Here is a 17,382-nt window from a genome sequence, read left to right as displayed (position 1 = left end):
GATCTTTGGGGATCTAGAGACTCAGGCCAGAGTGAAAAATAAGTGAAAGACTGAAAATAGAATAGAGTGAAAATACTAAACGCTTATTTCGAGGCTGTAGAATGGCTGGATGTAGTTGTATATAATATCCATATCAAAATTTATATGGACCAAATCATGATTAATATGGACTAAAAAGCATGTATATTTGGGACCAGGAACAACAATACTGTCTCAATAATGGCTGTCCTTGTATGTCTTCTAGTCTGTGCTCAAAGGGTGTACTTTCAACAAATAATTCAAACATAATTTTTTGGGCACATTAAAAAATCTCCTATCATAATTTGCAAGACTCTAAAAAATTGTTATGTAATGAATAAAACATCTAAAGACAGTTGGTTTTTTGGCATTAGACTGTGTGGTGGTTGTGTAAAAGCATCCGCACAAAAGGAAAGTTAAGGAAGTTCTGACAGACATACTGTTAAGATAAGAGCACAGAAGAACCTCATGACCGATGCACTGTTGAAGAGAAAAAATGGTCAGGCGTAGGTGAAAAGTTCACACACACACACACACACACACACACAAGGGAAAGTTAGATTATTAACAGAATATATATATAAAAAAAACCCATTTAACATGAACAAAGAAACATTACAATACACATCACAGTATGTGTATTGGGCACATTATTCTTATTAACACAAAGGCCATTGTAAAGTTTGCAATGCACTTAGGTGCAAAAGAGAGGAACACCTGGAGATTACTCATACATCAAAGAGCGGAATATTTCGAGCAACACAGGAGGAAACAAGCGGAGGAGAAGAGAAGAAGAAGAAAAGCATGAGCCCTCCAACTCAGATCTCCTCTTCCCACTGGTTTGAGCTGTCCTCACTGCAACTAAATATGTATAGTGAAGATAGGAATTTAGCCATTTGCAAAGAGACTGAGGGTGTCTGGGGAAAGTGTGAGAGTGGGTTTGTGTGTATCAACCATCTTGGAAGGTCCAGGGTTCGCCTTGGAAGGCCCAGGGTTGATGTTTGACCATATGTCTAAGTTAGAAGAACACATAAAATCTGAGCCTGAGCCTTCCAAGGGCCACAACCAGTCTCTCACCTGTGGAGACTTGTGATTGGATGTCCAGAAAGAGGAAACGTGTGATTGGTTAAATTTGGATAAGAGAAATATGCATGAAATTTATATAAAGAGATTGTAAGCCACTGAAGCTTTGGTGCAAGTTACATTTTCACATGACGTGCATCCCTGGTTCCAGCTGGTTTGTTCGCTGATTGCTAATAAACCTACTTCATCTGAATCCAGTCTTCGTGAGTTTGGCTGTTTTATTCATCTTGAGTGTAAGATAGATCTTTTAAATCAGTTTTCTAGTTTAAATTTGTGAGCTAGCAGAGCCAGTGTAGGTTGGAGAAGCAAATTATCCTACAGACGACTTTCTCACAGTGAAAAACTTGCCGACTCAAAACAAAGCATTGAAAGAGAAGTGCCCTACTATAAATGTTAAATAAACTTTTCCTCACAGAACAGTATAGAAAATTATTGTGTTTTTCTTTGTGTAATTAGAGCACTTTTTTTTAGGAAGACCTTGTGAATGAGCTGTGACTGTAGAAACAATAACATACTAAAACAGTGGTAGCTCAGTTGGATGATGGATTACTGATCAGAAGGTCATGAGTTCAAACCCCAGCAACTGCTCAGATCTATAAATGAGATAAATGTAAGTTGCTCTGGATAAGGGTGCCTGCCAAATGCCATAAATGTAACTAACACATTAATATTAACCTGTGATATAACTACTGACAGAGCTGCTGTTATAGAAAATTCATCAATCAACAATTCAACAATCAATCAATGGAATTGAGAATGCAACAGCACTGTGTTATAAACATTGATTAATTGCAATAATTATGCTGTGAACTGTTATGTACAGCTGCAAAATCCCCTGTGGAGGGTTTTTAGAAATTAATTTTTAAATAAATGTTTTTTATTAGAGTTTAGAAAAAAAGTTACCTCGTCTGTGTCCCTGTTTTGGGATTTGACTAGAGCACGTATATCACCACAATATTATAAATTCATAACACTTATCATCTGGATATATATATATATATATATATATATATATATATATATATATATATATATATATATATTTTACAGTAAGAGCATCATATATCCATCTCTCATGTGCTTACTGAAAAATAAACCACAGCCATAGCCAGGTCACCACAGTTAGTCTTCATTACATAGTGGATGTGAACTGCAAAAAAAGAAAGAAAAAAAAACAAAAAAGCATAATTTAATTCCTCAACAAATTTCTGGTAATATTTTCCTGACACAAATCTAATTAGCTGACTAATGTAGAGCTAATGAAGTCTCATCATGGCAGAGCAGAATATAGTATCTCAGTTTAATGTAGTAAGTGCTCATGGAAATTGTTTGAACTCGGCTGAGAAATATGACCCCGGTATAGTCACAAGCGGCTGTTATGGATATTCAGCCAGACCGTTAAGGAAAAATCTTTAACAACAGTGTTAAACACTCCCTGTTTAAGTCAGTGAGTTCTTTAAATGGGGTATTTTTAAAAAAAAAAAAATAGATATGCTTTTCTTTACCATCTTATGTCTACTATAGATCAAAATGTTTATAATTCATGAATAGACCTACTTTAAAATATTTAAATATTTAAGCACTGCACTTAACTGAGGCTGATGGCTTTAATTTTAGGTCATTAATATTTAGCCCTTTCTTTTATATATATACATATAGGCTATTTATATCAGTTGAAAATGACATTTTGTTGAATAAAACCAAGAAAAACCTGAAAATTAAAACAAACAATTAACATTCCACATAGTCTGTTATGGTTAACCTGGATATATCCCAAAAGAGCCGTTCACGTCATGGGATTTTAACTACTCTGGTTGGCACCACAATGAACTGAAATCATTTCCCAAAAGAACCATCCACAGGATGAGAAGATTTATTTATGGCATGAAATGATACTTCATTCAGAAACCAAGAAAAATGGCGGAAAAATAATAATCCATCAAATGACTCTTCTAAGGTGTTACACTTATGAACCTTTTCTTGTACATTTATTTTCAAGGTGTGTGTTTCTTTAGACATATAACACTTTTTTTTGTCATTTATTTTCCCCAGAATAATTACACGTATGTTATTCCAATTTAGGAGCTCAAAAGCTTAGACCTCTCGAAAGCTAAAAGTGTCCCTGCAATAAGGAAAAGCCTTATCCAGTTGTTATCCAGGTACATTGTGGTTCTGTAAGTTACAGAAAATGCGAATGTACCATCCAATGACGTACCTTAATTGAATTCTAAATGCATGACCTTCTCTAAAACCTCTAACTACAGATAGACCATTCCTAGTACTAATAATCCTTTTTTAATTTTTTTTTTTTGTACAGAATTTATAATGCTTACTTTAATACATTCCATGCATAAGTGGAGAAAAATGCTCTGAATCTATGCAGGAGCTGTATGGCACTGATCTCCACCCGCACAGCTGGATGAGGATGAGGATGAGGGATGGAGATGAAGGAGGTGGGGTTAATAGCTGCAGCAGTGAGCGCGGATAGTAAACTGAAACTCAGGACAGCAGGCGGCTGAGGAGCATCAGAGCCCTGTAAACTGGCTGAAATAAACCTGCAATAAGCCCAACGTGCCTTTATTCTGATCTGCGGTGGAGTTTAGGGCAGAATGAGGACTTTAGTGATGTGGATGGCACTCAGTGTGTGTGCGAACATCGCTGTGACGGCCTGCTCAGGTGAGTTCGGCCAGCTAAGGTTTCTCTGTCATTATTGACCTAATAGTATTGAGGAGATATGGATGACTTAGAAAAAAGTACAAAAATGTACGTCACTGAAGTGATTCATCTTTTGTACCTCTAGTATATCTTTTACATGGTAGTGTGATTGTAGTTTATCTTTCACAATTATTTACACAATTGGACCTTACAAGCTAGTCTTGTACCCTTTAGAGTATTACTTTAAAGGTACACAAGGTGCACCTTTCCATGTTGCAATTTAGTACCTTTTTGTTTGTTTTTTTGCTCTGTATTGTATACAACACTCCAAATGAAACATAGTGATCTAACGTTAATTGTAAATGTTAAATGTTAATTGTATCTGGTATGCTGTGTATAGTTTGTCCCACAGAATTAACAGCTGAAGCATCCAGCTTGACATATAACATACTATGTGTTTATCAGGAGGGATTTACGGTGCGTTTAGCTGAACTGCATAATGTCGAGATTTTTTTTTTGCCATTAGAATGTAGGCTAAATGCAACTATAATGTGTAGCTAACCACAATCAAACCACAGTTTAAAAATAATTGTAAAAAATCAACAGCAAAATAAATCGATAAAAATCAATCCTGAAAAATATACAGTCAAGTCTCTTGTAAACACTGAAATCATTGAAAATATTGCAAACAATATAAATATAGGTAAACATTTCCAGTCACCAAAGAAAAAAAAAACATTTTTCAAACCTAATTCCAATCTTTTCCATTTGTTACATGAGCCGATCAAATTCATTCTTTGTTCCGCTGATATCCCATCCACTATTTTTTGCTGGAATTGGCCCTATAGCAATCCTGGGTATTGGCTCGGTGCCATCTCTAGTAAAGGGTATTGAAATGTGATATATTGTATATCATATGGAAATATGGTATATTGTGTTCTACCCTAAGACATAAGAAACAGTAATAGTCTGTTTTTATTAGAACAAAAAAACAAATGGCTTCAGTGGTACCAAAAGTTAAAAACTGAAATTGAAATTACATTGATAAAAGAGTTTCACCGCAACAATCTGGAACGTTCAGATTCAAGTCTCCTGTGTGAGGATTGTTACGAGTGTATTTTTGGAATATTGGGGAAAACAAACTTTGGTTAAACATTGGAAAATCACATATACTTCATATATGACCACATTTTTTGGATATTTGATGATACATGAAAAAACATGTAAAAGCTGCAACTGCGCATGTGAAATCAAGTAAAGACATAATGTGAACACAATAAATCTATCTATCTATCTATCTATCTATCTATCTATATATATATATATATATATATATATATATATATATATATATATATATATATATATATATATCTCCATATATAATTATTTAAATAAATAAATAATTTGGATGAATGTGCAAAATACAAATGCATGCGCTCAAGGTGAGATGTGAAAAACGTGGTGTGTTAACTGTTTTAAATACTCCTTGCATCTTTTCTTTTTTAGTAGAATTTATTTACAAATTCATATTTCTTTCCCACTTTTCAGTTAAAAGGCTGGGCAGTAACCCTGGCCGGTTCGCCAATGCCACTTTAGTGCGCCTGTCTGAGTATTTAAGTGCTGGATATAAAAAAGGAGTGCGACCTGTAAAAGACTGGCGGGACTCAACCATGGTGGCCATCGATTTAATGGTCTATTCAATCCTGAATGTGGTGAGTGGAAGAACCGCTAAACAGAAATCAGTAGGATCAGGCAGGATTAATATTTGTTTAATTATTGTTTAAAATTAGAATCATTACTGATCATGGATGAATGGTGTATAAAAATGTATGCTGTGTGCAATTCAGGATGAGAAGAACCAGGTTTTGACAACATACGTGTGGTACAGGCAGGTAAGATATGGTGAAATACAAGCTCACACACTTATGAATGCAATTTTCAAACCATCCAGGTAATAATAATAATAATAATAATAATAATAATAATAATAATAATAATAATGTCTACTTGTCTCATATGAAGCAATGGATCGATGAGTTCCTTGTGTGGAATCCAGAGGATTTCGATGATGTTCGGCAGATCTCAATCCCGACGGCAAATGTCTGGGTACCTGATATTCTCATTAATGAATTGTGAGTACAGAGTTGATATTTCCCTTTACACTGTAGTTTGTTTCACTTTTCAGCCAACTTGTCAAGTAAACAATGAGTGATACACAATATATGGCCAAACGGTGGTAGAAACATGACCATCACACCCATATGTGTTTTTTGAACATACCATTCCAGACTTAGTTCCTCCTTTGCTGTTATAATAACCTTCACTCTTCTGGGAAGGCTTTCCACTAGAATTTGGAGCGTGGCTGTGGGGAATTGGGCTCATTCAGCCATAAGATCCTTAGTGAGGTCAAACACTAATATCAGGTGAGGAGGCCTGGGGTGCAGTCGGTCTTCCAGTTCATCCCAAAGGTGTTCAGTGGGGTTGAGGTCAGGGCTCTGTGCAGGCCACTTGAGTTCTTCCACTCCCAACTTGGTCCATGTCTTCATAGACCTTGCTTTGCGCACAGGGGCGTTGTTATTGTCTTAATGCTACAGCATACAAAGACATCCTATACAATTGTGTGCTTCCAAGTTTGTGGCAACATTTTTGGGACGAACACATATTTGGGTGTGATTGTCAGGTGTCCACAAACTTTTGGCCATATACAGTGAGGGAAAAAAGTATTTGATCCCCTGCTGATTTTGTATGTTTACCCACTGACAAAGAAATGATCAGTCTATAACTTTAATGGTAGATTTATTTGAACAGTGAGAGACAGAATAACAACAAAAAAATCCAGAAAAACGCACATCAAAAATGTTATAAATTGATTTGCATTTTAATGAGGGAAATAAGTATTTGACCCCTCTGCAAAACATGACTTAGTACTTGGTTTAAAAACCCTTGTTGGCAATCACAGAGGTCAGACGTTTCTTGTAGTTGTCCACCAGGTTTGCACACATCTCAGGAGGGATTTTGTCCCACTCCTCTTTGCAGATCTTCTCCAAATCATTAAGGTTTCGAGGCTGACGTTTGGCAACTCGAACCTTCAGCTCTCTCCACAGATTTTCTATGGGATTAAGGTCTGGAGACTGCCTAGGTCACTCCAGGACCTTAATGTGCTTCTTCTTGAGCCACTCCTTTGTTGCCTTGGCCATGTGTTTTGGGTCATTGTCATGCTGGAATGTCCATCCACGACCCATTTTCAATGCCCTGTCTGAGGGAAGGAGGTTTTCACCCAAGATTTGACGGTACATGGCCCCGTCCATCGTCCTTTTGATGCGGTGAAGTTGTCCTGTCCCCTTAGCAGAAAAAAACCCCAAAGCATAATGTTTCCACCTCCATGTTTGACGGTGGGGATGGTGTTCCAGGGGTCATAGGCAGCATTCCTCCTCCTCCAAACACGGCGAGTTGAGTTGATGCCAAAGAGCTCCATTTTGGTCTCATCTGACCTCAACGCTTTCACCCAGTTGTCCTCTGAATCATTCAGATGTTCATTGGCAAACTTCAGACAGGGATGTATATGTGTTTTCTTGAGCAGCGGACCTTGCGCGCGCTGCAGGATTTCAGTCCTTCACGGCGTAGTGTGTTACCAATTGTTTTCTTGGTGACTATGGTCCCAGCTGCCTTGAGATCATTGACAAGATCCTCCCGTGTAGTTCTGGGCTGATTCCTCACTGTTCTCATGATCAATGCAACTCCACGAGGTGAGATCTTGCATGGAGCCCCAGGCCGAGGGAGATTGACAGTTCTTTTGTGCTTCTTCCATTTGCGAATAATCGCACCAACTGTTGTCCCCTTCTCACCAAGCTGCTTGGCAATGGTCTTGTAGCCCATTCCAGACTTGTGTAGGTCTACAATCTTGTCCCTGACATCCTTGGAGAGCTCTTTGGTCTTGGCCATGGTGGAGAGTTTGGAATATGACTGATTGATTGCTTCTGTGGACAGGTGTCTTTTATACAGGTAACAAACTGATATTAGGAGCACTCCCTTTAAGAGTGTGCTCCTAATCTCAGCTCGTTACCTGTATAAAAGACACCTGGGAGCCAGAAATCTTTCTGATTGAGAGGGGGTCAAATACTTTTTTCCCTCATTAAAATGCAAATTAATTTATAAAATTTTTGACATGCGTTTTTCTGGATTTTTTTGTTGTTATTCTGTCTCTCACTGTTCAAATACAACTACCATTAAAATTATAGACTGATCATTTCTTTGTCAGTGGGCAAACGTACAAAATCAGCAGGGGATCAAATACTTTTTTCCCTCACTGTATATGTTTTTTTTTTTTTGTCTGTGCAAAATTCTTAGGCACATGCAAATAAATGCTACAAAGCAAAGATGCCTTCAAAAATAAAAAAATAAATGTTTTTACATTAAAAAAAATAGAGCAGTAAACAGGAATAAACTAAACAAAGTCAATATTTTCAATATTTGGTGTGACAACCCTTTGCTTTTTTAATTTTTTAATTGTTGTCTCAGGTAAGTATTACTGAGCATTTTGGAGAATTTGCCAGTTCTTCCCGAGACTCCGGAGGCTTCTTCTTCTTCTTCTTTTTTTTTGCATGCAAAACCCAGCAGCCTTCATCATGTTTTTTTTTCCTTTTTGAAGTGATCTGTTACATAATATGTTGCGTTCTTTATTGACATACAAACATTTTTTTCCCCGTAACATTTACATTTTTTGGTTGGAAAAGTTATGTATGGAAATATAAAATGGTTTTGTACCATTTGCACCATGTAGAGGTCATAAAATAAACATCTTTAACAATTTTTTGTACTAAAATATAGGGTGCATAAGACTTTTGCACAGTACTGTATATGTATTAAAAAGTTTCGCTCTGGTTGAAATCTAAACCTCTATAGAAACCTGAATGTCTAGATTAAATTTGATTCATTGCAATTAGCCCAACCACCACTGAATAATATTTCAGAGTATTGCATAGACAACAGTACAAATTGTTCAACAACAACACCTTCTACTGTTGTATCTAATTACTTTCAATGACACATAGAATTTTAACATTCTGGACTCCTAACGTTTTTGCTTTCTTAAAATTTCCTATGGGGATTTATCTATTTATTTATCGGTTTATCCTTACAGTGTAGATGTTGGAAAGTCTCCTGACATTCCATATGTGTATGTAAGCAACGAAGGACTCGTGCAGAACTACAAGCCCATTCAGGTGGTAACAGCCTGCTCTCTCAACATCTACAACTTCCCCTTTGACGTCCAGAAATGCAGCCTCACTTTCCAGAGCTGGCTGCACACTAGTAAGATCACCTATCCTATATTACACAATAAGACCACCATAGTGCTGTCTCTCTGGAGAAATGATTGAATATGGCTAATTAGATTATACGTCTGCAGAAATCAGGTTTACACGAAACTGTGAAATACTATAATGAAGAACCCATTGCACTTTCAGTAGTTTATTATGAAAATAATAATAATAAGGACATTTTTTCACAACAAGGTAACACCATTTTAATTGAGCCCCGGCAAGGCCATCAGCATTGTACCTCTCTCCAGGAAGCAGCGATCACTCTGAATGAAGTGACCTTTAGCATTTCTCATCCTGTAGTTAATGACATCAACATCACGCTAATGAGGACCCCGCAGGAAGTGAAAGACGACAAGTCTGTGTTCATGAACCAGGGAGAGTGGGAGCTGCTGCACGTCCTGTCCAAATACAAGTCCTTCAGTGTGGACAATGACGACTACTATGCTGAAATGAAGTTCCACGTGTGTACCACCTGCTCTCACTGCTCTCTATTAGAGTTTCCTCTGTTATGATACCACAACTAACATTTAAATATTTACACCATTTTCTTACTCCAAATTGAGTTGATCAAACAAGAATGTGCTGCCCAAAGTTTACCACTTTATTTACTTAATGAAAAGCATTGTTTTTTTTTTGTTTACTTGAAAGAAGCATTAGCTTTGTAGCTCCAGTGCAAAACTACAGAAGCAAACTTCAGATACCAAACATGTCTTTACTGATTGATTACATTTGGGATGAGAGAAAGGTCTGGCCAAACCATGGCAATAAAAATGTTACATTTCCAGCTTTGTCACCACATTACTGGGAGATTGCTTCTCATGCTGCTACCCTCAGGTGGTGATTCGCCGCAGACCGCTGTTCTACACCGTCAATCTACTTCTCCCCAGCATATTCCTGATGGTGATGGATATAGTGGGCTTCTACCTTCCCCCCGACAGCGGAGAGAGAGTATCCTTCAAGATCACTCTGCTGCTGGGATACTCCGTCTTCCTCATCATCGTCTCCGACACGCTGCCAGCCACCGCCATTGGCACCCCTCTCATTGGTAAATGGTCCATCTTGTTTTGAGTAAAAAAACATGGATGGAATACTAGTGCTGTGTGAAGCAGCATGACAGAGTGAAAAATGCCTGTCATTAGCCATGAAAGCTTTATCAATTATGAAAGTGTCATGTAGTGGAAATTGTCTTCATGTATGAATCAGAGTTTGAATTGTGTTGTATTTATTTGAACATGACCACTATGTTATTCTTAGTGATGTGCAGCTCTCCCTCAGAAAAGAGATATAGGACCTACTCATTTAAATTAGCCAATAATTATATATGCTAATATACACTGAGACACAATGTGATTCAGTATTATGCAAACAGAAAGAAATGGTTATCTATGAGGCCACAAGAACTATAATGGCCACACCCACTTCACTGGGGCTGACAGGTATAGAGGCCACACCTCCTTCACAGGGACTGACAGATATAGAGGCCAAACCTCCTTCACGGACTGACAGGTATAGAGGCCACACGTCCTTCACTTTGACTGACAGGTATACCTATTTCACTGGGACTGACAGATATAGAGGCCACACCTCCTTCACTGAGGCTGACAGGTATAGAGGCCAAACCTCCTTCACTGGGGCTGACAGGTATAAAGGCCAAACCTCCTTCAATGGACTGACAGGTATAGAGACCACACCCCCTTCACTGGGGCTGACAGGAATAGAGGCCACACCTCCTTCACTGAGGCTGACCAGTATAGAGGCCACACCTCCTTCACTGAGGCTGATAAGTATAGAGGCCACACCCACTTCACTGGGGCTGACAGGTATAAAGGCCAAACCTCCTTCAATGGATTGACAGGTATAGAGGCCACACCTCCTTCACTGGGACTGACAGGTATAGAGGCCACACCACCTTCACTGGGGCTGACAGATATAGAGGCCACAACTCCTTCACTGGGGCTGACAGGTATAGAGGCCACACCTCCTTCACTGGGACTGACAGGTATAGAGGCCACACCTCCTTCACTGGGACTGACAGGTATAGAGGCCACACCTCCTTCACTGGGACTGACAGACACAGAGGCCACACCTCCTTCAATGGGACTGACAGACACAGAGGCCACACTTTCTTTACATGGATAATGAAAAATAACAGTCTAAATAATAGTACAACAGTAATAAAGTTTAGTTCCTATTAGTGCTTAACATTGATAGTTTTTCCAATCTCATTTCCATCACTCATGTTAAAACTTGAATTAAGGCCAATTATTTACCAGAACATGTTTTAAATAGTTGCAGAAGTATCTGCAGTAAATATCAATGCAGAAACCGTTTACACTACCGTTGTGATGTTTAGTGTGTGTGTGTGTGTGTGTGTGTGTGTGTGTGTGTGTTTGGGGTAGGTGTGTACTTTATTGTGTGCATGGCCCTGCTGGTGATCAGCCTCACGGAGACAGTGCTGATTGTGAGGCTGGTGCATAAACAGGACCTGCAGACACATGTGCCGCAGTGGGTCAAGTACCTGGTGCTGGAGAAGGCCACCTTGCTACTCTGCATCCGCAACAAGAAGTTCTGCTCCCTGCTGGCACATGAGTCCGACCTGCCACGCTACAGGGAGAACAACATGAACACAGGTGGGCATGCAGAAGAGGTACAGTGGCAAAAAAAAAAGTTGTTAAAGGTGTTTTTCTACTGAACATTAGAAAAAAGAATGAACACAACAAAAAAACAACAACAAAGTGCTAATTTAAGTACTCCATGAAGAGGTAGGTCTTTAGTCAGTACCTTACTTTATGGTGCCATTAGCAATCTACAGTATCTATTTTGGTGCTTAATTGTATATATTATATTAGAAATGTTTCATTTAATGACAGATCTGATGTCCAGGGAGAAGGAAGAAGAAACCGCTTTCACAACTGAATCCTTTTCATTCCACAGTTCCATGCTTAAGTACCATTATTTCCTGCTAGTACCACTCTGGAGCAAAACCTAACAAAAATTTGCCTCATTTTGCAAGTTATAAAGAGCAATTGCAATGTATATATATATATATATATATATATATATATATATATATATATATATATATGATACATATACATATAATGTATATGTATACAATGTATATCCAACTGCTTTTTTTTAGTAAAAAAAAAAAAAGAGTTTTATGCTTTTACAAGATGATTACAACTTCGGACATACAGTTTTAAAGTGCCCATATTATGCTATATTAAAAGTGCCTAATTTTGTGCCTGATTTTGTTTTAGAGATGTGATACAAGAGGTTTACATGCATCCAAGGTCAAAAAACACTTTAATTTTCACATATTTTACATTGCAGAATTGTCTCTTTTTCTCAGTGTCACAAATGATTCTCTCAAGGATCCGTTCACTCTAAACTCCTCCTTTCAGAGCACCTACTCTGCTCTGATTGGTCAGATCTCCCAGTCTGTTGTGATTGGTCTACCGCTTACAGTGCGTGTCGGAAAGGAAACGCCCATTACCACATCTCAATTTCAGCTCAGTAATAATGTCGTTGGTTTTACCTTATCAACATATTATAATACAGATAGCCCTCCACTGTTCACTAATGACAAAGTCTCGGAGAAAGAAATCTTTGAAATATAGCTATGTAATCTCAATTAATTGACCAAATTTTAGGGAATATCGGGCCCACGGCTGATTAGCAGAGGCATTTCAAGAAAATAATGTGAGTTAGCCGGTTAGCAGAGGCCTACAGCTGTGCACTGGCTGTACATGTATACAACACAAAACTACACATTTGGAACACTTGGTAGAAAATATATGTATAAATAATTAATCGTACTTACAGGTTGCGATCCAGAGGCGCAAGATGGTCCAAATAAAATGTGTATGGCCTTGTCTTTAATGAATAATCGTTTCGCAAATCCCGTGTTGACTTCAGCTAGATTTGAGAAGCGGTCTTCATTGAAATGACAGGAACACCAACAAAGGTCGGAGTTGAACTGCTGTGGTATCGTTTTAAAATGAATTCTAACCACTGACGCTTTACATCCTCATCCTTTGGGAGTCCATGCAAGCGCAGAATTTTTGCAGCGCAGAAAACAACGTCTTCTAATCATGGCGACAACAGGAACCTAATTCTTTCAGGACGCAACTACAGCTGTAGTGTTTGAGGGCAGTTCAAGGTACACGTTGTTTGTGAGCAGCCGATGAAGACCAGAAGTGGGTTTTTTTGTTACAAACCTACGTAGGTTTGTACAGGAAGTAAGTCTAGAAATACTGACGACTCGTTTCAGGCTGTTCAGAATCGGTTCTTCCTTTTCGGAGGCAATAACTCCATTTGCAGTGCACTTTGATTTTTGAAACTTTGCAGACTTTTTACATTCACAAGCAGCTTTATAACACACTACATGAAAGGTAATATCTGAAAAAGCACAATAGGAGCACTATAAGAGCTCTATGGGGTTTCTGAAAATGGAGGAACCCATGGAGGTTCAGTTTCCAATAGTTTCCCACTGTCAGTCAGACCATTTGCGGTTTATGGTTTAACCATTAGTTATACAGTTAGTTTTAACATGCAACTAGATTATTAATAATTTATCAACACAGCAAAGAAATGTTTATATTCCTAATGGTTTGGTCTTGTTTCCACTGTCAGTCTGCTGTGACGTAAAAAGCTAGTTAGCTTAAAATATTAGTAGCGTTTGCTCTATCAACTGGAGATTGTGAGTTTGAATCCTGATGATGCCACTGTCATCTGCGATCGAGAGTCCAAGAGAGCAAAACTGGCCGTGATGTCTGGGAGGGAGTCCCACGTCAATCACAGTGACTCTAGCCAATCATTGGCATCTGTGAGCTCATGCATGCAGAAGAGGTAGTGCTTTACTCGGAGTGTGTTACGCTGCCCTGTAACACAGCATGAGCAGCAGTTCAAAAGATGTGGTTGGCTGACTTCATGTGTCTTGGAGAAAGCATGTGTTGGCCTTCACCCTCCCTCCCTGATTGGTTGCTATCATATGTTAGGGGAGAGCTGTCTGGCAAGACCAAATTAGAGAGAAAATGAGGGATTAAAAAAAGGTTCCTTGAAAAATGGTTCATTATATAGGAAAGTGGAATGACACCCCCTATTATTTATTCATTCATCTTCAGAAAGTGCTTTATCATGGCAGAGAATCACAATCCACATGGACTCAGGGAAAACAAACAAAACTCCAACAGACACAAATCAGAACTCAGGATTGAATTTGAGACCCTGGAGCTGTGAGGCAGCAATTTTCACCACCATGTCACCCGGCCCCCCGTTAATGTCTGATTATTATGTTGTTCTTCATCAATATCTAAAAAAATGTTTAGCAGAATAAAATGACACTTACCTCAAATGTAGTCAATCAGCAAAGACATGTTAGGTTCTCAACATTTATGTAGTTTTGATGCTAACGTAGCTAAAAACTAAGGAAGTATTCTGGGTGTAAATTCAAACATGTACTGTGTCTATGCAGTATCTTTTTGGCAAGTTAGATATTTGTCAGTGAAGTAAAGAAAATATTCCTCCGAATACCAAACATGTTAAACAGACAAGTTGTAACCTTTTTGTTCAAACTTACAGTTTTGTTATCTTTTGTGTAATTTGTGCTTAGATTGAACAATGGGTATTTAGTCTATCAAATTTTACTTTCTCACCCAAAGGAATCAAATTTATACAATCATCTGACATGACACTCGCTGATGGCTGTATGAATCTTTAGTCTGGGCTAGAAAGAAATCAGCCCCAGCCTCAATTCTTCAAAATAATTCACTTAAAAACATTTGTTAAGATGGATGCCAAAAATTAAATCTTTGTATCTCTGAATGGCAGGCACGTAGCCCTGTTAACCCATTTATACCATTTAACCCATGTAATATTTTAAATGATCTATGACAATAATATAGAATAAATAGAATTTGACAAGGTGGGGGGAGGGCATGGTGGCTTAGTGATTAAGCACTGCTGCCTCGCACCTCTAGGGTTGGGGGCTTGAATTCTGCCCCCGCCCTGTGTGCATGGAGCCTGCATACCCCCCTCCACACTTCGCATGCCGTTGCCCTGCGATAGGTAGGCACCCTGTCCAGGGTGTCCCCCACCCTGTGCCCCTAGCTCCCTGGGACAGGCTCAAGGCTCCCTGTGACCCTATGTAGGATAAGCAGTATGGAAAATGGATGGATGGATGACAAGTTGGCATTACTCAAACCATGGGCATTATTATTAAGATGTTCCCCCTTTGCAGCTATAACAACCTCCATGGTTCTGAGAAGGCTTTCCACTAAATTTTAGACCATAGCTGTGGGGATTTGTGTTCATTCAGCCACAAGAGCAGAAGAGTTTGGACACTGATGTCTGGCAAAAGTCCTGGCATGAAGTTGGTATTCCGATTCCAAAAGGTGTTCACTGGGGTTGAGGTCAGGGTTTTGTGCAGGCCAATTGAGTTCTTCCACACCAACCTTGTTAAAGCATGTCTTTATGGACCTTACTTTGTGTCATGCTGGAACAAGTCTGGGCTAGAAAATTGTAATGCTACAGCATACATAGACATGCCAGACAACTGAGTGGTTCCAACTTCATGACATCAGTGGATGTTATGCTCAGGTGTCCATAGACCTTTGGCTACATAATGTATCTGTTTTTCTGTTGCCAGTCCGCTGTAACCACCACCACTGTGACAGCTCCAGAGACATGGATAGGAATCTCATTATGGGACTTCCCATTCGGGACAGCACTCCTCCAGTCATGGACAACATCCTACATGAAGTCTCATCGATCCGGCAGTACCTAGAGAAGAGACAGGCATGTCGAGACATCGCAAAGGAGTGGCTGCAGGTGGGCTATGTGCTGGACGTGCTGCTCTTCAGGGTCTACCTGCTGGCCATGCTGGCGTACAGCATCACCCTTGGCACACTCTGGTCCGTCTGGCAGTACGCCTGAGAGAGCAGGGAAATGCTTCCTTACGCTGTCTCTCTTCTTAAAAGCAGTTGTTGTGTGTTGATAGTAAACACATTTGTGTAAAAATGACATACACTCAATACACACAACCGGTGTCCTACACCAGAATTGCTAGTTGGTGAAGCACAAAGTGTGCTAAGACTGCGGTAGGTGTGTCAGCGCCACTCAATGCGCAACTCAATTTCAGCTTTTATTGCAATATATAACCGCTGATGTCACTTTAAATGTCGGATAAAATGTTTGGTTGTGTACAAGTGTGTGTAAGATGTGAATAAGCATTATAGAAATCGATGAAGTCGGAACCTTAAACCAGAGCAAATAACCAGCATTTCTGTCTGTAGCTACTATGCCGTATCTGAAAAGTCCCTTGTTTTTCCACATACTTTTTTTCCACATTCGATTTCTCACATGATTCATAATTTTTTTTTCACGTTTCTTTTTAAACACATCATTTCTTTATTTTATGATTCATTTTGTCACGTAATTTTTTTTTTCTACATCTGGGGCATGTGGTTTAATCTTTCGCATGTGATTTCTCATAAGATTCATTTACTTTTCAAATGGATTTTTTTTCTCCACATGTGATTTCTCAAACAATTCATTCTGACATGATTTTCTTACCTAATTTCATTTGATGTCCATGTGTCAATTTTTCCACATATAGGGCATTGATTTCAATTTTCACATTTCTCACATAATCACAAGTGGAAAAAACATACAATATGGTCACATGTGAAATGTCAACGTGAATATAATGCTATGAATATATTTATGAAGACTGTTAAAGATGTCACATTTTGAGCTTCTGTCATCATCAACAGCAATTCAGAATGGAGTCATTTTGTCATACGTACCTCGCTGTTGCATTTTTACCATCATTTCTAGTCTCTGTGTATGCCTTAATCGTTTTAATGACACCGTCTTCTTCTCTTCATTGAAGTGTGTACTGAAATGCAATGTATCTAAAGTGTGCAAATGTTGTCTTTTAATGGCAGATAATATCCAAAAATATCTCAATGTCTTACATACCTGTGATCATACACATGCTGATTTGGTGTTTGGAATCTTGCGTTTGCTTCTTTAGTTTTACACTGAAGCTATGAGGCTAAGGTAGCTAATATGTAAGAGAAGCTTAGAGCTAGCAGTTTAAGTCTAAATCAACTCACACTCATCTCAGAAGACATACAGTAGTTTGGCTCCATAGTTGCATGTGTACATAAACAGTTACGTAAAATAATAATTGCTCCAAAAATATATATATAAATATCCAAAACAAACTGAAACTATATAAATACCTGAATCACTTCTAGCATACAGTTCAATGCTAGCTGATTCAGAAGCTAGC

General features: G+C 38.6%; 1 protein-coding gene across 1 annotated transcript; it reads left to right on the top strand.

Moving 5' to 3' along the window:
- Nucleotides 1-5,186: 5,186 nt before the first annotated feature.
- Nucleotides 5,187-16,723, top strand: htr3a (5-hydroxytryptamine (serotonin) receptor 3A). Its single transcript, XM_053649419.1, has 9 exons — nucleotides 5,187-5,471; nucleotides 5,607-5,651; nucleotides 5,782-5,891; nucleotides 8,900-9,069; nucleotides 9,381-9,541; nucleotides 9,915-10,125; nucleotides 11,480-11,710; nucleotides 13,738-13,740; nucleotides 15,733-16,723. The coding sequence occupies exons 1-9, from the start codon at nucleotides 5,187-5,189 to the stop codon at nucleotides 16,017-16,019; spliced, it is 1,503 nt and encodes a 500-aa protein (XP_053505394.1). The 3' UTR covers nucleotides 16,020-16,723.
- Nucleotides 16,724-17,382: the final 659 nt, after the last annotated feature.

This window comes from Ictalurus furcatus, chromosome 18, assembly GCF_023375685.1.
Source record: "Ictalurus furcatus strain D&B chromosome 18, Billie_1.0, whole genome shotgun sequence".
Taxonomy (NCBI): Eukaryota; Metazoa; Chordata; class Actinopteri; order Siluriformes; family Ictaluridae; genus Ictalurus; species Ictalurus furcatus.
Note: the sequence above shows the minus strand (reverse complement) of the source record. Positions and strands in the feature narration are given on the sequence as shown.